This window comes from Choloepus didactylus, chromosome 4 (assembly GCF_015220235.1).
Source record: "Choloepus didactylus isolate mChoDid1 chromosome 4, mChoDid1.pri, whole genome shotgun sequence".
In the NCBI taxonomy this organism is placed as follows: domain Eukaryota; kingdom Metazoa; phylum Chordata; class Mammalia; order Pilosa; family Megalonychidae; genus Choloepus; species Choloepus didactylus.
This window is the reverse complement of record NC_051310.1, coordinates 40555077-40580315: the sequence shown is the minus strand read 5'-3', so window position 1 is coordinate 40580315 and position 25239 is coordinate 40555077. Positions and strand designations below refer to the sequence as shown.

Below are 25239 nucleotides of genomic sequence, written 5' to 3'. Positions count from 1 at the left end.
AATTCCTGAAACCCACCAGGTTAACAGGGGTTCTGGAAGGTTCTGATGTGATAGGAAAATTATCTGCTTCAAGTGCCCAATGGGTATTTCTATTCCTTCACATTCATCCAAGGAATAGAGGAAGAAAGTTCTATGTAATGTAGAGGGAAGAAGGAGGTTTTTCTCACTGGATTAGCCCAGGATTGGAGAGAGAATAGCAACTTGATGCTAATGCTCTTCAGTGAAATGGAGATTCTTAGTATATTCCATAAAGTTCTTTCCATCACTAGCCCCAGGACCAAGGTTGGTAGATATTTGGCACTTTCCTCTCACAACCACAGCTGAGCCCAGATGCAGCCTCTCAAATCCTTTCCAAGATGGCCCCCTGGGCAGCCACTACCAACCTCCTGGAGCTGACACAAAAGGAGAGTACTATTTCCTAACCCAGGATTGTAAGCTGGTATATGATAAAGTCACACACTATACCATCTCTAGATGACAATACTTTGGCTTCTGGGGGGTTCCTGGAAAGGCATCAAATAACAGCTCCTAGGATAAAGAGGGGGTGCCTGCAAGCTCCAACTAAGTCCAGCTGACCAACTGCCCAGCAGGGGAGGGTGTGGGAGGGGAGATGCCCAAGGAGAGCTGTCATTCTATCCATGGAGGGCATGACTGGCAGGGAAGCCTGGTACACAGATGAATCTGGAAACCCAAACCTAGGAAGAGGCTTTAAAAATGATTCAATATCCAAATAGTGCAACTGAAAATGACACCAGATTATCTTCTGATGCTAGTCTCCTGGAGAAGACAGACAAGAAAAGGGTAAAGGGGGAGAAGTGGCCCTGTAGCCTTGAGATTTGTGCCAGTGAGCGTCACACCTTAGGAAGGTTTACAGTTCATCTGGGCAGAGGCCAGTTTAGTCTTGGCTGGTGGGTCTGTGGTCAGGTTGATGCATTCAATAGGGCTGGGAGCTCCAGAGGTAGCTATTTATTCCATTCTCCCACCTATTGCCTCAGCATAGACTACCCTAAAATCAGTGCTGTCTTTGAGATATTGTAATCCTTATATCCGGTGCTAATTATGATGGGTGACTGGTGCCTGCCTCACCTGGAGCTCCCTACTAAGTGGTATTGTCAACCACCTCTAGACCTAACCGCTTAGGCATCTGTGCTCTGTAACCATGAGATCCCCATGAATCTTCATTTTCCTATCCCATCATCCAGTTATGGCATAGGAGGTGGGGAAGTGGTACCTGACGAAGGTCAATCAACCCATATTTTGTCAGTGGCCTTTGACATGACCAAGTTGGAAAAAAAAAAAAAAAAAGGAAAAGAGGTGATTCATGTTCCCTCTCTTGAGAACTTGAGTTAGAAGAATAGAAAGAGCTTGTCAGGTAGAAGCTGAAAGCATATATGGAGGGAGGAGCCATGAGGTAGGACTGTGGGTCTGTGAAGAATCATTGCCAGCTGGAAGTAATAAGGGAGAAGGCCATAGAAAGAAATAGAAATACCACTAGACTGAGACTGCATGGCTCACGAGGGAGCGAATCAGAAAGAGAAGTGGGCCCCTAGAGCTATCTCAGTCCCTGATGGTTTTCTGATACCAGTCCCCATCTATGCTGTATTCTTACAATTAAACCTTCTTGTCTTAACATACTGTCAGGCAAACATTTTATGGTGGAGGGAAAAAGATCATCACAGTGAGCGGTTTGTTTCCTAGGAGATATAAGTCTTGGTGCTATGATGAAGCTCGTTTTTCCTGCCTAAGTGACAGGAATACTCACACAGCTCCTTGATCATTGAAAGAAATCATAGATCATCTGCAGTGCCTAGAGCACACACAGTAGAGAAAGAAAAGATGCAGAAGAGAACATTTAGAAGAGAGAGCAAGTATGAAAAAGTAGTATAAAAATAGAAAGTAAGGCATAGGCATGGAAATAAAGTGAACATATATGAAGATTTGTAGCCAAGGCCCTGGATAGCCCTAGTGATGGTGACAGAGTACCTCTTGCATCATCACAACCCAGAAAGAGATGGTCAGATATAGTACTGGGGCCAGCCAGGATCATATGGGGCACACAAGGAGAAAAGCCAAAGGATTGACAAATCAAGACCAAAAGGACTGGGAAAAGATGGAGCGCTAGAGAAAAGTGAAAACATTAGTTACCCATAATCCATAGCTTTTCAGCCATATTCTGCCAGATTATGAGTATTAAATTACTACCAACATGTTACTTAAACTGAACTAAAGAACCTCTAAAGGATATTGTTTGAATCATAAATAACTGGTTCTCCATGAACTTTACCCATCAGATGGTAACTGAACTGGGCTCAGGTAGAGTCAGGCTAAGCCAGATGTGTCTATGCATGATGTCCCTTAGGTAGAGAGGGCAGGAACGGTGCAAAATTGGCATCTGAACTTAAATACACACACACACACACACACACACACACACACACACACACACACAGCCAGTGATCACTACATTTTCAGAAAAACAAATTTTTCCGTTATAAATAAATTCCATGTTTAACTTTAACTTCTTTACTTGTCCTGGTAATTTCCTACTTGGAAATACTAGTAGGTATTAGGGGTGGGAAAAAAAAATTCGCATGAATGATAACTGTAACACCACCTGGCAATATTTACTTGGTGCTTTTCTTCACGGCACTTAACAAAATCCTCAGAACATGTTGATTCCTGCTAAATGCTCCCAGACTGTTCAGAATTTAAATATGGGGACTTTGATCCATTTGGAGATCAAGGAATTCTCTCTTTTCAGCTATCAATGCTATTGGCTCCATGCCAGGACTCTCGATTGAGTTTTCAAAGCATAGCTCAGTTTCTCTTAAAAAAAAAAAAAAATGAAAGAAAACAACACCTTGAATAAGCTGAAGATCAGAGCTCTTACCTGTCTACCTTCCTCATGGGGTAGACAAGGACACAGCCAAAGGGTGGAAAAGGAATGAGCGGCTGGTCTCATCCTCCAGCTCCTGGGAACCTGATGAAGGATTGGACAAGGAAGAGTCCTCCCTCTCATCTTCCCGCTTTGCACAAATACCCCTTGCCTTTATCCTTTTGAGTGAATGAGGAAACTTTGATCTTTTGAGCCAAAAGAGTTAAGACAAAGCAAGCAAGCCCTGTGGCAGGATCCCCACCCGCAACCCTTTATTGTTGCAGGAAGCTCCAACTAGCACCCCTAGAGCTCCAGGATGAGATTGCTTTGTTTTCTTCTCAGATCCAACCTGACGTTCTCCCTGCTGGGCTCTCTAGCTCTGTGCCACTGAGTTTTCTCACACCAGAGGATGAGTTGTAGGAGAGGACCGGAGTGAGCAGAGTGGATGGCCTCTGGTCGGGGAGGGGGATGGTGCCTGGTCCACTGTTCCAGGGATTCTGCACTCTTAGATCCAAAGACAAATTAACCAGGAAAGCTTTGGACTTCTGGGAGATTTCTGCAGACATGTAAGGTTCCCAGCAGACTTGGATGCTTTATGGATCATGGAGTTGGAGTATGTCATTCTTTAAGATCTTTGACAGTCTCAGGAATTAAGAAAGAAAGAAAAAAACTACATCAGGACCTGGGGCCCTTCTGAACACAATTTTCAAAGCTTCTGCTAAAATATTCACATAGCTTTTAAACACTCATTCGGGCCCAGAGGAGGAGAATTGTGGTTGAACAATCCCACCTGAAATGATCCACTGCACTCCTAAGTAACCTACTCAATAATTGGCTTAGATGTGGATTCCTCTCTTCAGGACAAATCTGGGCCAAGTATGTAGCTCCACTATGGGTTCCACAGAGCCAAGGTTCCTGGTAATTGTCCACCTAAAACTTGGGAGGGATCTTGTTACTGGAAATCAGGAACTGATGACAGAAGAAAAGAGAAAGGAGGAACTCCAGCCAAGGAAAAGATATCACCACCCACACCCCACTTCCCTTCTCACTAAATTTGTAGCTTGTGACTCTTCTCCAGAACAGAAAGGTCACTTCTAGATGTAAATAATCTCCCTTTGTGGTTGGAAGGGGAATATCCTAACCCATTGCTTAGCTGGAAAAAAACCTACTCTGTTTTATTCAAATTGGTGAATTGCAAATTGTGTCCTAGAGCACTTCAGAGTCTTACAGATTTTGAGGGAAAGATTCATGGGGGTTGAAACTTTACAGAGAAAGCAGCACAGGAAGAGACTGGCCCATATGACTTTGGAAAAACTTTACTATTTCATGAAACAGAGTATAGTCTGCAATTCACCAGGGCTGCCTAAAAGATGTCCCAGCTATGCTTGTCACCTTTTTGCAGTAATAGATCACTGGAATCAAGAAGGTTTTTTCCTTCTGTGGGCTCAATATTTTCCTTCCTAAACAGTCACAAGGTGAATCCAGAGATTTAAAATAGTGTATAATAGATTACTCTTCTTATTTAAGGAATTAGTCGCATTACTCTACTGGATTTAAACTTTCAAAGCATCTTGCACCCAAAAATTGTCATACTCTTTGCAAAGTTAGCATTTTACTGATGGATAAAAATAAAGCGAAGTCCCAAATGTACATGTGTTGCGGGGTGGTGGTGGTAGTTATCTCTAAAGTCCTATCTAACTCTAACTTTCTATCATATATAGCTGTGTGACCTTGGACAAGTCACTTTCCCTCTCTGACTCTCAGTTTCATAATTTATAAAAACAAGAGGTCAGATACCTTCCAGCCTTAACATTCTGATTTGGTTGGAAAATGTGTGGCACAGCTAACACTGTGTTCTTCGAAGGCAGGCCCATGCTATTTAACTATAGTAGATCTTGACATCTGAATATTTGACATTTGCAGTTCTTGCTATTCCCAGAGAACCCAAAACCCATGATCCGCAATCATCTGTTCTTCTGCAGAGGCATGTTGCAAGCCTGGAATATAGGAACCAGTCACTTGTTTAGTGAGTGAGACTAGCATATTTCAGTGAATTTTGTTGTTGTAAGCAGGAGGCCCAAGGGCCATAATTCTCAAGAAGTACTGTAGTGGCAGTCACAAAGGTGGGAATTATCAATCATGAAGATGTCAAGAGTACCCTTCTCAAATGTCAAGAGTTTATTTAACATGGGTGTAAATTAATCATGTACCCGTCCCCATCCCACCTCCATCACTGCTACATCCTTAATGAAGTTTACTTTAAAAACATCAGTGGTGTCACACACATAGGAGGGAATTCTCATTCCTCTTTTAGTGGAACTATCTCAACCATAACCTTCTCCCATGTATTTTGATTTGTCTCTATACCTGATATGCCTCTCCACTGGAAGGTAAATCCTTGAAATACCAGTTTGTCTTATTCATTTGTTTATCCCTAGCACCTAGAAAGTAACTTGTACATGGCAGATATTTAAAAACATTTGTTAAATGAGAGGGTACTTTCTATGAGCAGGCATTGTGCTATATATACATTTTATTCATATTTGTATTTAGTATTTGTCACTATGGGTATTATTATTTCAACCCAAAATTTGGGACTCAGGTGAACTGACTTGTTCAAAGTTACAGAGGTAAGTGACGATGGGGCCACATCTGTCAGACTCCAAAGTTCATGCTTTTACATCCTAAGAACACCCTTGAAGAAGTAAAGCATAAAACCAAACAAGTGAATTCACAGGCCCCGAATGAATAGAATAGGTCTGGCCTCAACTTGATTACATTTAGAGGAGAGAGGTGATGGCAAAATCCACCACACTATCAGGTTGGTAGGCAAAAAGGGTACCCAATGGTGGAAGGTGTAGAAAGCAGACTTGTTCCAGGCATTGTGATGCAGCTTCTGTTCAAGCACCCTGAAGGTTTCAATACCAGTTTCCAAACTGGTATTGCAAAAGCAGAAATTCAGGGTAGGGGCTAATTTAGGATAATACAGCTTCAGGAGCTGGGCTCTAGCTAAGTTGGGGTTGAAAGTTGGTTGAATTCATGACTTGATCAAGCAATCACTTGAAAAGCCACTTTCCTTTCTAGGGCTCATGGTTTGGTCATGAACTTTAGTGCCTTTCTACCCTAAATTCAGACAAGCAGCATCAGGAGATTGTTAGAAATGCAGAATCTCAATCCATATCCTAGAACTTTTGATTCATAAACTGAATTTTAGCAAGATCTCTGGGTGATTCATAAGCACATTAAGGTTTGAGAAGCACTGCTCTAGAAGGTATTCTAATGTCCTTTATGGCTCTAGTGTTTTATAAGGCTAGGTTAGATCTCTTAATGGTAACCAAAAAACTAGCATGCTCATTAGATAGGGTCACCCAGAGACCTCTCTTATCAACGTAAGTAACCTGACCACTTCAATTATGTCTTCTAAAGAATATTGTTAATTCATCAGCATTACTATCAAGGGCCATAATTTACTAAGCATATAGCATGTACCAGGTACATGACACACAGTACTGTGAACCATCAGAACAGCCTACAAAAGAGATATTATGATCCTCTATTTTATTGGTGAGGAAATTATCTCACAGGTTAAGAAATCTTCCCAAAGCCACATGGTTAATGCAGTAATAGAGCCAGAATTCTAATCTAGTGTGTATAAAGCCCATGGATTTTGTTCCACATCATACTGTCACTAGTTGTAAAATTATGATTCAAAGTATCAAGGGTAGGGCTTCCATGTGAAGACAGACTAGCACATTTTGGACTCATTATTCTGCAATGATGAGAACAAAATATATTGAAGTCTATATTGAAGTCTAAAAAAGAATGCAAAGAAATAGATAATTTGCCAAAACTTATGATATCAGAACCAGAATCTCTAGCTTGTGGAGACCGACATATATTTAGAAGCAAGGTTACCCAGAAATAATAATTTATGAGGCTCATTTATACAGGTTTTATACGGGTTTAAAACACAAATGGGTTTGAGGCAGATTTAGTCATATTCAGAGATTGTAGATGCACAATGGAATGAGGAAACAGGCAGACCTATGATTTCTTAAAAACCACCCTTCTGTGCCCCTGATAGGTAGGGGTACTGGACTGGAGGAGCCATGCGTCTATCCAATTATGGAAAATTTGGGTCTTGATGTCATTTAATGCCTGACAATAAACTCTTATATACTGACATTGCCATAAACGTGAAATTTCATGGAGTTTATCTTCCCAGCTAGGGCATGTCCTTCATTTATATGTATAGACACTCTCCCCAGAGCACATATAAATGGATAGTATTCTCTGGAAGGCAGAGGTTTTCACTTACGCTAACAAATGATTATCCTTCCCAGCAAAATGACTAAACAGAGCCCTAATAAATCAATTTGTCAATGGCTATTTCACTTTCAGGAGACAATATTCCTTTTTGGCAGATGCAAATAAGACCCACACTGAGCTTCTGAGTCTATGGTTCAGATAATCTTAGAGCTGGGAGGAACTACAAAAGATCCTGCTCTCCCTCCAGGCAAAGAAAGTATTGTTATTCCCACTTTGCAGGTGAAACTGTTCAGTCCCAGAGACACAAAAGGACTTGCCCAAAATCACATTATTAGAAAGGGGTTGAGTAAGGACAAGGACGGAGTAGTCTCTTGGGTCACTCAGCTCTGCTGCCAGCAGAACCCAGCCTGCTTTGGGCTCTGTCCCATGGCTGAACATGGAAAGGGACATTTCTAAGACATCTCTCCCTTGAGTTAGTGGCTCCCCTTCCCATGGGTTCCTTCCCTCACTCTTCTGGAAGTGCTACACGTTAACTCTCCACTGAAAAATGTTTATTAGAAGGTTTTGGAGCAGTTTGATATCCCCCTTCTTATATACCCACTTTATTCTTCATACCTTCTCTTCCTATTGCTTACTGTTTGTGGATAAGAGCAAGGAATTCAGAGTCAAGTTTACCCTTTCTCGTTTCCATTCTTCTTGGCCATCCTGGAAGAGTCTACCCTAGAATTCCTCTCATAAGCTGCAAACCCCAGAGTAAGTCACTCTGCTGTCTTCAAAGCTTTCAACTGGGAAAAGGACAGAACATCCAGTTTTCAAGAAGGCTCAATGGGGAGAAGCCCTGGGGTGACAGAAGCAACATAAGGCAATACCCTCAGTTTCTGAAGGACTAAATGGAGCAGTAGCCTGAGAAGGAGTATTTTGGGAGAATCCTGGACTGTGGAAACTTTTGAGATGACCACACAGTGGACACATTCTATCCCACAATTCCTAAAAGCTTCTCCTTCACTGCTTACCCCAGTTTTGGAGTTTACCTGTGATTAAAAACAGGTGGCCACTGTCTTGGGTATTCTGCTTCTCCAAGATACCTCCAGTATCCAAGCCATACTTATCCATCTCGCCTGGGCTGGACAAATCTCACACTACAAAACAGCTTACGGGCACTTAAATAGATTACCAAGTTTCAAACAATTGTGGAATTTCCAAATTGAAGGAGGCATGCTTGAAATCTGATTATACAGTACAACTGCAGTATGGTATTTTAAAAAAAAGTCAATGTCATTTGCTTTCTTGAGGATGTCCTGGTTAGACTTCAAAGGGTTGCTTTCAAAGGTCACTTAAGCCCTTGCCATGAGGACAGGAGGAAGGAGAGTTCCAAGAAGTCTCCTAGCTCTTGCTTAGACACAAGAATTCTCCAAATTTTTATATTAAAAAATTTCTGTCACACCCTCCCACTTCCCCCCATCTACCAGCCATCATTTTGGGTATCAGTGAATCTAATGTTTTGTGTCCTTAGATCCTGCCCCAGGATTCATTGCCCAGAAACAATTTAAAATGAGAAAATGAAAAAGAGTTTGGAAGCAGAACCTTCCCCGTAGTGTCTGCTGATCCTGCATACCTGTGATGGAACCAAAGTTTGACATTAACCAAATGCAATGAAGAGTTTTAAAAGAGTGATACAGGAGGATAGAAGGAGACAGAAAAGCATGAGGGTGGTTAGAATATGGAAAGGTTACTTACACAGTTTCATCATTCTTGAATTCCAACTCCCCATATGTGTCTTCAAAGTCCTCACCACCACCCTTGGCTGTCCCTTCTACTGTCCTAAAGGGGATGATGACTGTGCCCCGTGCACCTGATGTCCGAAGCACTTTGACCTCCATGACACCAATACTTTCACTGACATGAATAGTATCACATTCAAAAGTGAAGATGCCTGCATGATCATCATCCAAGATGGTGACTGTGGCCACACAAGGGGACGCTAGAACAGCCCGAGGCAGGGGAAGATTGTTCAGTATTGCTGGAGGCATCCCCTCCTCTGGCTGCTCTTCCTCCATGCGGACATTGCTCAACCTCACAAAGAAGTGTTCATCCTCCTCAAAAATGTCATCATCAATGATGCCCACAGAGAACTCTTTCTGGGTTTCCCCTGGCTTTAGAACCACAGTGCCCTCTGTGAACTCATAGTCAGCCCCTGCATTGGCAGAACCATCCTCTGTTTTGTAGTCCACATACATAGTCTTGGATGTGTCTCCACCTTTCCTTACCACTGTCAGAAGTACAGCCCCACAGTTCTCTAGGCACTGGTAAGAACATGGGTCAAAGAAGACCTTGGAGACAAAGTCCTCAGGATCATCAGTATGCAACTCATTCATGCTGGAGGACTTCTTGGCTTGTTCTGATGCATGTTTTTTCAGGATATTACCTGCGCCCGTCATCATACGGGTGGCTTGGATCCGGTAGAAGGCGCGGCTCTTCTGTTGGTGGGAAAGAGCATAATAATTGGCCATCTCCACCAGCTGATCTAAGTCCTTTTCTGGGTGTTTTTGCTTCAGATCCTTAAGAATTCGGATCATCTCCCTGCGGGACTCATCTACTTCTTTCCCTTCCAGGGGCACCAGGTTCCCATCTAGGAAGTGGGAATTCATCATTTTCCCATCCATCTCAATGCCCTTGGGGTGGTCACCCTCTGTCTCTATGATAATTCCTCGGTGTTTATCTGTGCGGTACTTTTTGTGCGTGTATTTGTAGAATAGCAGTCGCTTATCTGCCAACCAGGCCAGAAGAACACACACTGGAAAGAAGAAAAGGGTGAGGAGGCCTTCCCAAACCTGGACCACACCAGGAGAGAAGACTGCCAGGATCATGTACAGCCAGATGTAGGCAAAGATGCTCCAAGCAGCAGTGACAAAGAAGACTCGTAAGTGCTTGATCTTTCGTGTCTCTCCATCAGGGATCACGTAGACGCAGATGCCAATGATGATGAACATGTTGAAGGCTGCACTGCCTACAATGGTAGAAGGTCCCAGGTCACCAGCAATGAACCCATGACCACATACCTCAATTAAAGAAAGGAGGATCTCAGGAGCAGAGGAACCCAGAGCCATAAGGGTGAGGTTGGAGACAGTTTCATTCCAGACCCTAATTGTGGTTGTGCTGGTCTCTCCATTGGGCTTTTTGATAATCACCTCCCGTTCTTGAGAGGTAATGACTTCAATAGATGCCATGAAGCGGTCAGCAATGATGGACACCCCAAGGAACATGTATATCAGGGCCACAAAATAGACAATAACCCTGGCAATCTTGTCCCCAAGAGAAGGGTTCTCTGGGTACCAGATCGGTAGGATGACACCTTCCTTGCAGTCCGATGACCCTGAACAGGACTCATTGTTCTGCCCTGTGCTGGGCACATCCCCTGAGCTACCAGCCTCTGCCTGAAGACCATTCAGGAAGAGCACAAAAGTAACCAGCCCAAAATGGAGGAAGGCAGAGGTGAGAGGCTGCAACCTTAACCACGCCATACACAAGATTTAGACGCTGGCTTCCACCACAGCACCAATGGTCCTCCTGACAGGCCCGAGACCTAGAAAAGACCAGAGAGGCAGGAAAAGCATGAGGCAGGGGGACAGAAAATGGCAGGTGTCCAGCAATATGAACTGATACTTCACCTTGAGCAACATATTGCACTAACATATGGGGCAGTCTCTCACTCGGAAAAAAGATGTCAGTGGAGGAACAAATAGCTGCTCTGTCCTCAGGACCATCTGGTGGAGACTCAGTTGAAGAATGGTTTAAAATAGCTGGGGATATTGGAGATGAAAGTATAAGCAATACCCTGCTAGTCCTGCCTTCCAACCCACTCTGAACTGTGAGAGTTCTCAAGAATCAGCTTAAAATAGGCCAAGGATGATCTGAATCTTCATTCCCAGTCGTACTGTTCCTAGGATTTTCAGCATTCCTTACCTCATTGTCATCATATTCAAGAATCTTGCATATCATAGGTGTGCAATAATGCATATTGAATTGAATTTTTATCATGGGCTAATCTTCCAAGAGAGAACACCCTGCTCTTTGTGTAACTGAACCCACTTGGGAAAAACTCCTCCTCTAAACTTCAAATTTCTGGGGCAAGCTGTGCTTCTAAGATTGCTTAGGAAATCAAGAGAGTCAATTCCATAATGAATGCTGCCTGTACTGCAGAAAGACAAGGAAAATGAACAATGTTAAATCGGTGAAAAAAGAAATTAAATAAGGGAGTTCACATGTGTTGGTTTCCCTCTGCATGAATGCACAGGTTCAGTAAGCCTGTGCTCAAGATCCAGTCCATAGCAGCCCTAACCATCCAGTAGAACATGCTTATCAAACAATTTGGACAGCCTGTTATAGAAAGATGCACATCGATAAGTCATTCAAATTCCAAACCCAAACCCTGAAAGGTCAAGTGGTAGAAATCACTATTAAAATATGCAAGTGGTTCTACAAATCACTGTTTTTTTTTAAACTATAGACATAATTTTGAGTGAAATGTTGCTCATCTGCTGGCCTCGAACCACCAATAGGTGAGTATGAGTTCAGAAGAATAGGAAGTAATTCAACTAAAACCACAGACTCATCTTTCTATATATCACCTCATTTAGGTGGAAAGACAATGCAAATACCAAGAAATGGCTAAAAATGAAACCATCCCTCCCCCCCGCCCCGATTCAACCATGTGGGGATACTTTTAGTAATAGAGGAATCCTGATTTGCATTTGTACAACACCTTCAAAGTCCTTGTCCTCATATCTGCTCCTCTTTCTCCCGTTTCCCATCTAATAAAATAGCACCTTCATTCACTCAGTTACTCATGCTAGAACAGAGAAGCTTATCTGCAAGCCTTTCTCTCCTTCCTGTCCCTTGTCCAATCCAGCACTAAATCCTATCAACTTTCCCTCCACCTCTGCCATCATCATCATAGTCCAAGCCACCGTAATTCACCTAATACATTTATTACAGTAGCCTCTAACTGCACTCACCACACCCCCTATTCCACTTTCCTCATTCAGCCACAGTCACTTTTTTAAAAAATCAAACTTAACCACATCACTTCTCTATCTGAATTCTTTCAGTAGTTTCACTTACCATTAATTTAAGACGAGGTCCCTAACCATGAGCTTCAAAGCCTTGCGTGAGTTACCTCCTCCCTCCTCTTCCCCTTTCATCTCCTGCCTCTCTCCTTCTAACTACATTTCAGCCATACTGGCCTTCATTCACCTCCTGGATCACAAGTTACTTTCCACCTCAGGATCTTTGCACATGCCATTATCAATGCCTGAAACAAGTGCTTCTTCTTTGCACCCCCAATCTTATTAAAGCTTTAGATCTCAGCGTAAGTGTCACTTTCTCAGAAAAACTTTCTTTCGCCCTAAAAATGAGTCAACTCCCTTTGGTTCCTCCTCTTATCCCACCCTTTAATTTTCCTCCATAGCATTTATAAAACTTTGAAATGACTTGTTTATTTGCAGGATCATATGCTTAATGTCTAGCTCATTAATTAAACTATGAATAACACAAGGGCAGATACTGTGTCTTTTTTGTTTACCGTGGTATTCTAAGTGGTTTGGAGTAAGTGCTCGGTAACTGCATGAAGAAGGAAGCTTCCTCAAACATCAGCCTTCTTTAAAGGCATTTTATGATCTTAATAATAGCTATTTACTCTGGAAAAATACATAAATATCATAAAAATACCTTGACTAGGTTTTAGAGGCTACGTAGGACCCTTTTAAATTCCTTTTGCAGCACTGTACTCCAGGGTGCATACCAAAACCATGAAGATCTTCCTTGCAAATGCTCTGTGGATTATTTTGGTTTCAAATTCCCCAGAATGACAGTGAAGTGCTGAGGCTCACATTCCCCATCAGTCTAGGTACTGGGGGTCATCCCACCAGATACTTGGAGCCTCTGGCTTTGATCTCACTCAAAGAGGTTGTGAGGATGCCTTTGGATAGGTAGCGTGATAGAAGCCACTGAGCATCCAAATTCCCAGGCTGACAAAGTGCCCATAACCTGTGATGTGCACAGAGACACCCCTTCACAGGTTTGGTATTCACCCACCCTGGAGAAATGTGGACAGAGAAGGATCTTGGTTCCTTGCTTTGACCTCTAATTACTCTGACACTTTGTGGATTCTGACATGCCCCATGCACAAAGAGACAGAAGGTAGGTACAGCTGGAGCAGTTCTTTCACCAAGAGCCAATGTGGTGAGACAGGAAGTAGCAGCTTGTGGGGCAGCAAACCCCAAGTGTGGGGTATCCACAGAGTATGGGGAGACAGCTGGCCATCTGCAGTAAAAAGACATGGAACGTTGAGGTAGTGGAGTCATCTTGATTAACAGGGACAAGGACTCCTATTACCTTACCCACTGGGGGAATTAAGATCCTGGTCTTTGTTCTCCCTTGGTCTTGCAGAAACTACCCAGCGACAGGTTTTTATGAAGAATATGCTATCATGGTCGGAATCAGGGGCCAGTTGAGAAAGGCTATTGCATAAGAATACAAATGAACTAAAGGAAAGGATGAAAGAAAACAAGGCAAGAAGGTGGCTATTAGATGCCTGCACTGAGTTTTTAGAGTTAAAGGTGGGAAAGGGCCTGTGAATTTCCAGTTGTTCTTCCAGGCTTGCCAGGAAACGGTTTCTAGCTGAGGTGATTTAATCAGCCCCCAAGCATACTCAGTAATATGATTCAGCTTAAGACCCCCAGGAGCACCCAAAATAATAAAGATATTAATAATACCTAGCATTTATAAGTGCTGACTGTGTGCATAGTGCTAAGCACCTTCTCATTTAATCTTCATAACAACCCTATGGGGCAAGTACCACTCTTATCTCTATTTTACATTTTGGGAAACTGAGTCATAGGTAAGTTGTTTACTCAAAGTATAAAGCAAGAAAGTAGCAGAGCCAGAACTTGCACACAAATGACATAAAATTTATGGTTTTAACCACTGCATTTTCTGAGATGTTCCCACTTGGTTGTAGAATGTCCCATGGTCCCTGATCAGCCACCAGTCAGATCTGGACTTTGGAACATAGTGACTGCCCACCCTCCCCCATTGGAGCAACTAGCCTTTTGGTAGAGATGCCTAGTCCACAGGCTTACCCGGGATGTCCTGGCTGCCTGCTGCAGTGTCCCACCTGAATATTCTTCCTTTCAGTTCAGTATGACAGACATTGACAAAAGACTGTGATTTGCTATGACTGGTGCTAGATGCTGGTGGGTAAAATGAAATATTAGACTTAGGGTTTGCTCTCGAAGGTGCAATCTAGCAGGGGTAGACAGATGCACAAATAGACAATTTTACCACAATAAGTGGAGGTAAGGACAAAAGGCTTGGGAGCATGAGGAGGGTGCAGAGCCAGCTTAGGGATTCAGAGAGGCATTCTGAAGGATGTGATCCCTGAAACCAGTCTTCAAGGATGAGTAAACCTTAATCAAAAAAGAAAAGTGGGAAGGGCATTCAAGTCAAAGATAACAGCCCAAGCGAAGACATGAAGACATGAAAAAACATGATATGTTCATGGGATTACAAAGAATTCAGTGTGAGGCCAGAGTGTAAGAAGATGGAGCTGGAAATGCAGGGAAGATTCAATTCATGGAGATTCTTCTATGACAGACTGAGAAGATGGGATTTTATCCTACGGGTAGTGAAAAGCCAATGATAGGATTTTAAACCAAAGAATGATGTGGTCAGATTTGGTAATTCAGAAAAATCAATTTGGCCAAAGGGTTTAGGATGGCTGAAAGAGGCACAACACTGGAGCAAGAAGTTAGAAAACTCTTGCAAACAGAACAGAAAAAGATAATGAGGGTGGGCTTATGGAACACTCTGCATTACAACGACCCTCTTCCCCATATCACAATCCTCTCCCTCAGCTTAACTAATGCCCCAGCTCAGCTCAGGCCTCTCATCTCCTTCCTGGCTTGTTTTCCTAATGCCCTCAGGGCCATCTGCAAGTGTCTGTGTCCTTAGCAGCAGCTCCTGACATCTTTTAATATCTCTGGCAAATTTAATTAAAGTCACTGTTCTCCTCTTCTTCCAGATCATTAATAAAACAGTGCCACCAGGCCAGACCGAGCAAATTCCCCCTCCTGCTATCCCCTCCACTTCCTCCAATGGGAACACTCCACCAGGCCTGTCACCAGCCTGGGTAGAGCTGTCCTGCTCTGCTTCTAAATCTGGGCCGCTGCACAGACACCACAGTCAATTTACATTAAAATTTTAGGTACAACCAGGCAAGTCACCAGCTCCAACATGTCACCCGAGTCCAAGCGCTTTGTATCTCCTCCTGTACTTCCTCTGCCTCCATGAAACACAGAGACAAATCTCCCTCCTCTCTTAAGATAGGAAAGATGTGACCTTGGCTGCTTAGGCAGTTTGACAGTCAGAACTGGAATTCGGGTCGAACAAGGAAAACAGAGTGTTGCTAAGCATTTTCCATGCATTACTATCTCTTTGAATCTTCACGGTGAAAGAGGTACTATTATCATCAGATCCATTTTACAGATGGAAAATTGGAGTTCAGGGAGGTTAAGTAATTTGTGCACGATCACAGTTACTAAGGAGAACTCTAGCAGTCTGACCCGGAGCATACAGTGTTAACCACTGTGTTTGGTAAGAGCCCTGGCTTTGGGGACCCTTTTGAGCAGGGCTCATGGAGGGCAGGGTGAGTCTTTCTGAATATGGAGACCTCATCATAAGCTTGGAGGCTCTATGCACTCCAAGGCAGCATGGGGAAGTGGTAGAGCCCCAAACTTGGGAGCTGGAGGCAGGAACTTGCTTCCCAGCTTTATCTCAATGAGCCATAAGACCTTGGAGAGTCAGTGAACCTCTCTGGGTGTCTTCCCTATCTATAAAATTCAGGTTGTCATATCATCTCTTTAGTTCCTTCTGGTCAAAAATGCTTTGATTACAGGCAAGACTGTCTCTCAAAAAAGCAGAGAAGTGAGGCAGCATATTTAAGTTATGTTGACCCAGAACAGTCTGAGAGCCAGGCATGGATATTAGACCCTGGAGGAGACTCAGAGAATAAAAGAGTAAGCTGACGGAGAGTGGTGGGAAGAGGGGGCAGCCAAGAAGTCAAGGAGCGCCTACATTCTGGATTTACCAAAAGCACCTTGGATCAAATCCATTCTTTTTTAAACAACTGCTCATTGGATGCTTGTGATGGGCCAAGCACTGTGCTATTGACTGGGGATAGAGCCACGAATGAGCTGCATCACATCCCCAACCTTACAGAGTTTATCTTCTGATGAGGGTCAGAGACATACAAGTCATTACAGGAATAATTGATTACAATTATGTTCTGGGAAGTGATATCTTTTTCTTATTCTGCTCTAAGCTCTCAGATTGGTCACTGTACAACTGCCTCTAGCCATGCGGGCAGTGGCTGCAATGCAGCATGGCTTTATAATACAGAGAATCTTGCAGTAATAGGTGATATATCGTCCTTGCTTCTTTGATCTCATGCAATTGTCGTACTGACAATTCATACCCTACTGATGTAATCCCAGTCACCACCACACAAGAAGAGAAAGGCCCCCTGGACAGCCCTGGGCACCAGCAAGCCTGTCTCCTTGTACTTTATATAAACCAAGGCCTTTAAAAAGGTAACATCAACAACAATAATTATATCCATTCGTTGAGTACTAGTCAATGACTGGTACTGAAGTAGGCACACTAATATCATACCCCTACAATGAGACAGATGTTCTCTGTTTTATATATGAGGACACTAGGGCTCAAAGATTAATAACTCACATAAGTCCACTTGCTGAGCATGTGGTGCAAGTGGGATATGAAATTTGATATGTTGACTACCAAAGTTTGCTTTTAAACCTCAGGGGATGAAAGGAATGGTACAATAATAGGGTAGGAATCTGTAGCTCTTAGGTCAAGAACCCAGAATCCCAGAAAACTCTACCTCCTCTGGGAAGCCTTCCCTAACAATGTCCTCCTCCTTCACATTCCAAATGAGTGATTTACTTTCCTGGATTCCTCTAGCCCTTTGTCCATATCACCACCAGAGTACTCACACTGTACTGAGCTTATCTATTAACAGGTCTATCTTCCACACTCATCTGGATGCTCCATGAGGGATTTCAACTCAATATAGGGAATCTTTTTTTTTTTTTTTCTGCAACAAAGAGGAGTTGCACTCATTGGAACTCTATTGACAGGGATGAGAGCTCACCTGATATCTTCTCTGCCTCTAAAATTCAATAAGTCAAAAAAGCCTAAAGTTTACCCCACTCCATGGAAGCCAGAGGACTGTGAACCTCTGCAAATCCTTAACATGACTGTGAAGTCTCTAAGGGTGGGGCAGAGAGCCAGGAAGAGGAAGGGCTTTGCCCAGTTTAATTCAAATACTTCTCCTCCCACTGCTGGATCTACATCTTCGTTTAAGTCATCCCTCAAGTTGAAGCCAGTGATAGAACTTAGGACCATATTTTAAAAATGGTTGCACATCAGGATCATTTTGGATTTATTAAAAATACAGACATCTGGATTCTACCCCAGATCTAGGTTTTGGAATCTCTGGGAGTAGAGCCTAGACATCTAGGTTATGGAAAATCTCCCTGGTTGATTTTAAGGAATGGTCCAGATTGAGAATCTTGGGAGTGAAGACAAGGAACACAGCCTGACTATGATATCCAGATCTCAGGGATTCCAACCATTTGGGACATTCTCTAGACCAGGAGAAGGACTGTCAGTACATCATAAGTTGACTCATGAAGAGCTACCAAGAGGCCTTTCTGTGCACTGGACAAATCACCCTTCCTTCTGGACTCTCACTGACTTTCACACCTTGCTAAGGACAGTCAGCACCAATTTCCCATCCACTAAGTAGATTTTCTCTTTGTCTCTCCCTAAATTTACTTTCTACTTGGTTTATACTTTTTCTGAGAAAATATAAAAGATCAAGAGTTCTCTCATCTTTGTAGGCAAATGACGCTACTCATCTGTTTTAAGCAAAGCATATTTCTAGATATTTTTCCTTTCAATGACAATAACAGGTTTATTTATCCACACTTGTCATTAATTCATTCATTCATGTACTTGAATAAGTCCATTCTATGTGTCATAGATTGACTTCCACTGAATTATGGGAAGAAGGCTACTCTGATTTGTATTTAATTCACTTTTTTGCACACTCAAAAAAAAAATAGAATATAAGTTCCGAGAGGACACAAACTTTTGTCTGCTTGATACTTCTATATTCCTAGCAGCTAAGTCAGTGCCTGGCACATAGTAAGTAGGTGCTCAAAAATCATTTATTGAATGAATGGATACATTGAATGAATATGCAAAAATAGATGGGATAATATTCAGTGATTTCTCCCACACTTGGCAGTGTTCAAATAGAAAGCCATCTGTCAGGGATGCTGTGAGCAAGGTTTGTCAAATTTGAGTAATAGGAAAAAATACAATCCCCTTTAAGGAGGACATGGTTCACTGGAGAACAGTAAAAAAGCAAACAAACAAAAAAACACACAACAACAAGTAAATACAATACCACAAAACAAGTACTAGGTTTGGAAGCATGTGCAATGTGCCAAAACAGCACAGAGGAAAGGAGGTCTGACACTACCTGGGATTGCCAGGACCTGCTTCATGAATGTAGGATTTGAAGGATGAATAGGAGTTGACTGGGTATAAGTCATTGCATTTCAAACAGGGGCAATAAAATGGCCATGATAAAGAGCATGGAAGCATGAATGACCAGTTTGTATTTAGAGAAGGGTGAGCAGAATGGCTGAAGGTCAGGGCCCCTAGAGAGAGACTGCAGAAATAAGTGAAGAATAGGTTAAAGGTCTTGTATGCCAGGCCAAGAAATGTGGGCATTATCTTAGAGGCAATAATGAAACACTTAACAATTTTTAATTACAGGACAGACAAAATCAATGTTTTTCTTTTTGAAAGGAGAACTACAGTGATGACAGGGTGGAAATTAGAGAGGTGAGTTGGAGGCAGGAAGATTAGTTCAGAGACTATCACAATCTCTGGGTGGGAGGTGATAAGAACCTGAACTGAGACAATGAGAGTAGGGCTGGTGAAGAAAGGGTGGGTTTGAGAGCTATTTGAAAAGTAGAATCAGTACACATTGGAGACCAACTGAAAACAGAAGGTGATGGTAACAGAAGAATTACGAGGCATAGCAAAGACCAAACTATACCAGGCACATCTGTCATCCTTCTGGCCCTGCAAAGTTCAGCGATCTCCAGATAGTCAGGACCAAAGAAACAGAAGCTGAAGGAATCAACACAAAACCATCAAACTTAAGACAACTGCTTAGTTTTGGGGTCTTCCTGTAATTGTGAGACAAATCAGACTAGTGAGCTTTCTGGGCTCTCTGGAAGGATAGCAGGAAGCCCTGGAATTGCATCAAAGCATCACAGTCTTCCTCAGTCTTGTCAAGATAATAACCACTTGGTGATGCAATAGTTCAGATGGTGATAAGCTCTGGAGATGCCCTGATGAAGCAGATCTGGTCCCTTCCTTGGAGGAGCTCACAGAAAAGTACACAAGGTTGATAACTAAAAGTGGACAAAGGGTTTGGGGAATTATGAACACTGGCTGACAGCATCATGGAAGTGGTGAAGTTGAACATTTTATGTCTATTTCAATGAGAATGACGTTTCACACAGAAGAAAACAAATTCACACAGAAGAAAACAATGACCTCAGAGGGCAGGTAGTTTTATTCATTCAGAACCAGCAGGACCTCATGGTGTTTGGATAGCCGTTGTGAGTCTATTTCTAAACACAGTTCTTTCTCTTCACCATACTCCTCTCATTCTCTCTTGGGAACTCATTTCTCCCAAGAAAAAACTGAAATTATTTTTAAAAGATCCAAAATATTGTGATTAACTCAAAGCCCATAGTGCCCAGAAGGAAGACTGTTTCTGCTCATTGATTAGTGAAAAAAAATTTGTCAAACACTTACTATGCACCCATCAAAGTTATAGGTTCTTTGAAGATCATTTCTGCCTGAATGTATTAAATTTATTGGTTGCCAAATATGTGTCACACTCAGTTCTACTACTGGGGATTCAATATTATATCCCTTGCCTATACTACTGCAATAGCTGCCAATCTTGTCCCACCTCTTAGTGTACTCTCCACTAAATAACCAGAAATATCTTTAAAATATAATTAAGATAGGTCATGCCATTCTTGGCACCCTCTTTTCTCCCTGTATCACTACCCCCACCACACACACATATACCCTATAGTGACTTCCCTTCTAATTTATAACTTGCTCATCTCATCTCCTAAAACTTCATTTTGCTCCCTCTGCCCTCCACTCCCACTAAGGTGGTCTCTCTGAAGTTACCACACCATACCAAACACACACCTGCCCCAGGGGCTTTGCATTTACTGTTCTCTCTGCTTAGAAGACCCTTACTCTAAATATCCACATTGCTCACTTTTATTTCACCCAGGTCTTAGATGCCACCTTTTCAGAAGCTTTCCTCTCCCTCCTTATCTAAAGGTGATCCCATCCTTCTCCCCTCACTTCCAATAGTCTCTGTCATTTTCATTTTCTTTTTAGCACATATCACTTGTCAAAATCATCACTGTTTTTGTTTGCTTACAGGTTTATCACACATCTCCCCTCATAAAATATAAGCTCCATGGTAACAAGAAACTTACATTTTTTGTTCTCAGAGCCTTGACTAGAGCCTGGCATAATGAGCACTCAGTAAATATTTGTTGAATGAATGAATGATAACTCTACAGGATTATGTGATTTTGGAAAGATCCACCTGTGAGGGGAGATTTCAAACTTCCTGGGAAGCCTTGGGGTAGAGAAGTAATGGCAAAGCCAGTGACCTCAGAGGGCAGGTAGTTTTATTCATTCAGAACCAACAGGACCTCATGGTGTTTGGATAGCAGCTGTGAGTCTATTTCTAAACACAGTTCTTTCTCTTCAGCATACTCCTCTCATTCTCTCTTACTTTTCCTCAACAGTGTATGGCATAATTATAACCAATATTAATAGTGCATCCTTCATTCAATGAATATTTAGTGTGCCAAATGTTCACAAAACCATTCTCACTCACATGATCACATTTAATCCTTCTTGTGAGGATGTCCAGATGTACAGATGAAGCAACCAGGGTTCAGTTAATTGCCAAGAGTGTCTATGCCAATATATAGTGGAGCCAGATCCAAACCTTGGCTCTCAGGCTGCCAGGAGGTCTCTTTCCACTAGGCCTAAAGGAGTGTGCCATGGCAGGAAAGACCAGGAGAAAACATCCCCTGCCACTGAAAGGAAATGAGGCCTGGGGTGAGGAGTGGGAAACCCAGGGAAGCCTGAGGGAGACACTGTTTCTGCCCACCACCACCTGGACTCTGTCTTTTGGGGATACCCACAGAAAGGGAGCTGGCACCCCTCTTCCTTGTTGCCTACCCATCAAGGGGAAGCTGGTGATCAGCTGCCTTTTTTGTACATTTTCTTCAGCTCATCCCCCAGGAGACTGATTTATTTTAACTCATTTAATTTCCCTCAATTTTTTAAATATTGAAATATGGAATTACATCACATCTTTGCCTGAATGAATGACACATGGAATCTGGCAATCAGTCAAAGTCATCTCTCTGGAAAATGGTAGGGGGATTCTCTTGCACAATCAACTCTAGGGGTGCTCTGGGCCATCATTTCATCCTTTCATTTCTGAGCAGACTCCTAGGACTCCTGGCAGATCTAGATATGGTCTCTGCAGCTGCACCCTCTCCTTGATCTCCTAATCATCCCCCCTTGAAGTTGATTCCTCCATTAGTTCCTTCTGAGGGGCTGAAAGGCACAGACTCAAGAAGATTCCTCCTGTCTCTCCGGGCAGAGAGTACAGTGGTATGGTAGGAAGGGAAGAACCTCTGGAAAGCCACAGTGCACAGAGATTCAACAGACCTCTCAACAGAGTCTACCTGACTCTAAACACACCCTTCCTGGGGTCTTTAGGAAAGGCAGATGCAAAGGAGAGTTTGGGGGCGTGGCACACGATGACACATTCTGTGAATCTCCTGGGGGGCTGCTGCCGGGAGGCAACTCCAGGCTGAGGAAAGCCTACTTAGGGCCCATTAGGCAGAAAGGCACACGGAGCAGCTCAGGGTGCCTTGCAGGCCAGACATGCAGCTAGCTGAGTTGGCTGGCTATGTTGACCTCTAGAGACTCAACGTCAGAGCCTAGTGATAAAAGACACACTAGGGGCTTCAAGTTATAGCTGGAACATTCTGAAATGAAACATACTGTCAGCACTAAGTGTCCTTAGCAGGAGACACTCTATAAGCAGTTGAACAAGAGTCACAGAATAAAAAATTGTCAGCAATGGGAGGCAGCCCAGAAGACAACACATCCAGCATAACCTTTTTGATGGTTAAGGAATCTGAGGCCCAGAGAGCAGAAGTGGGTCTTATATGAGGTTTTCAGAAGTGATAAGAACTAGATCATAACCTTCTTTCTGCCAACTGAATTCTTCTTCTCTTAAACCACATTGCCTGTTCCTGGTTTGATTTTTTACTCCACCACTGGCTTCGTTTATGAAAAATGATGTGGATCATTTTTGACCTGTTTCACCCACTTCAAAAGTAAGGCAAGTCATTCATTGAACACCCACTGTGCATTATGCCATAGGGAGTGGCAGAGAGAAAAGGCAGTTGGTCCAGTGGAGGAGATAAGCCACATGCAAAAAAAAATTTTTAAAAACACAAAACAAAACAAAAAACTGCCATTTCAAAAAGTGTAAGAGCCTTATGAAAAACAGATGCAGTATTATCAAATTTCAGGGGTAGAAGGGATTGCTTCTCCATGAAGCTTTCCCATTAGGAGAGGCATTTGAATTAAGCTTTGAAGAACAGGTAGGATTCTTAGTGAAAGGTAAACTATGAATAAGGGCCCAGAAGAGGAAAGGGAGAGTTTATTCAGGTGCCCATTCAGGAAGTGTAAAAAATGAGAGTAGACATGGAGTGGAAAAGCAATGCAAGGAACTACTGCAAAAAAGAATGGGAAGCCCTTCAAGACTTTTTGCACAGGAAAATGACAAGCCTAGAAGAGTGGGTGAGGAGGCATATCTTGTAACACTAGTTAAAGTGAATTGAAGGAGGGAGATGTTGAAGTTGGAAATATGTTAGAAAGCTTCATTTTTTTACAGTAAAATAATAACTACTTCATATAGTATGGTAAGGACTGGATGGGAAAAATCAATGTGAAGCACTGTGCAACAGAATAGCTGAATGATGACAAACTCTCAAATGTTGGCTGCTATAATAATAAAAATTATTATTATTATGCAAGAGGTCATAAAAACCTGCATTAGGTAGTAGTAGGGATGAAGAAGAGGGGAGTGGGCTTAGAAGTCATCAAGCAATACTTGGGAAACAAGAGGAAGGAGTCAAAGATAAACTTGGGGGTTTTGAGCCCATGTGACTGGAAGTTAGTTGGTGTCATCAATGAAAAGTGGGAAGTTAGGAGGAGCAGCTCCTAGAAACAAAGATGAAATCAGTTTACTAAAACTTCAATTTGAGGAGCTGATGGGACATCTCATTGGAGAGATTGTGCAAGTGGTTGTTAATGAGAAACTGGGCTTGGAGAGGGAACTATCCATGTTGGAGTAAAGCACGAACCAATGAGGGAGACTGCCAAGGGGTAACAGAGAAAGGGAAAACAGAGAGGAAGGAGAGAATCTTGGAAAGGAAATGGAAGAGGGACCACCTAGAGAATTCATGGAATCTGGAGAGATCCCTGTGATAGATGCCAAAAGGAGGAATGGCCAGTGTTATCTGATGGTGGGCAGAGGTTGGAAAAAAGTGGGAATGCAAGAGGCTAAATGAGTGAATGAGTGATGTGGAAATAGAGACAGATGATCAACCTAAAATTTCAAGAATTTGTTGAAGGCAAGGTGGGGAGAAGAGGAATCGGACAAGTGATTTTCTTTTAAGGTGTGGGTTATTGAGCATGTTTATAATTGGAGGGAGAGGATTCAGTGATGAAGGAGAGACTTGAGATAAGAGAAAGAACCCAAGGCAGATTCCAGAGATGGGACAGGGGTGACTCCAGGGCACTGTGCAGGAGGGGAAGGAGGATTTTTTTTACTCTGAAGTTAGTGAAAGGGAAAGATGAGGAACAAAGCCAGATATAAAAGACTGTTAACCAAGATTATGCTGTTTGGCTTAATTCTCATGGACTACCACATAGCTTTGAGGTGCTCTCCCTCTCAAGTGATTTGGAAATTACCACATGGAAGCCAGAGCAGGATTACATTTTCTAGTCCCACTTCCACATCCAGTTTCCACATGACCCCGCGTTCCTGCACACAACCAGAAAAAAGCCAATTTGTCATTCCAGATATTGAGGCAGTAAATACTTGTACTATTCCAATTTACATCTCAGATGAAATAGAGCTGTTTTTCTTAGTACATATGACTCTGTATACCATATCTGTGTACCCTTGATTCTGGAATTAGCCTTTAGTCACTCTCCATATCAGGGGGGAGAGAGAGAGACAGACAGAGAGAGAGAGACAGATGCAGTGGAACGTCTCCCAAGAAGGGCAGCTCTGGTTTCTACACTAAAATAGAAAGAAGACCCTCCTTACCCTCACAAGCCACCAGGATCACACACTTGGGTTTCTACAACAGCCTCCTAATTTCCCTGCCTCTATCCCCACCTACCTTCCAGTTTCAACATACTATCTAAAGCACAAATGTGAGCATTTGGTTCAGTACTTAAAACCTTCATAACCCCCCACCATAAACTCAGGTTGAAGTGGAAATCTTTAGCATGGGGTATATGCCCTTCAAGGTTTGGTCCTTATGGCTTCTCCAAACTCATGCCTGCATTTCACCCTCTGTCTCCAGCCACTTAAAAGAGCTCTTTATCCACTTTAGGCCTTTGCATACTGATCCCTTTGCTCATAACACTGTCTTTCCAACAACTTCCCTTCTGCTTCATCCCAGTTTCATCAGGCTAACTCCTATTCATCCTTTCTGAGCAGCGTTGACCTTGGGAGTCCTCCTTAAGCTTTTTGGGGAGATGCTCTTTCTATATGCTTCCAT

The 25239-nt window shown here is 42.7% G+C and overlaps 1 protein-coding gene across 6 annotated transcripts in view; it reads right to left on the bottom strand.

The window, feature by feature from the left end:
- The window catches only part of SLC8A3 (solute carrier family 8 member A3), a 169483-nt gene that overhangs the window by 140682 nt on the left and 3562 nt on the right, over positions 1 to 25239 (bottom strand). For 3 of the 6 annotated variants that reach the window (XM_037832412.1, XM_037832413.1, XM_037832414.1), the window contains exon 2: positions 8882 to 10727. The exons of 2 other annotated variants lie outside the window; for them this stretch is intronic. In XM_037832412.1, coding sequence (XP_037688340.1) covers positions 8882 to 10665 — 1784 coding nt within the window. In that variant the 5' untranslated portion in view covers positions 10666 to 10727. The remainder of the gene's footprint in view (positions 1 to 8881; positions 10728 to 25239) is intronic. One more of the 6 variants, XM_037832415.1, reaches the window with a different exon arrangement.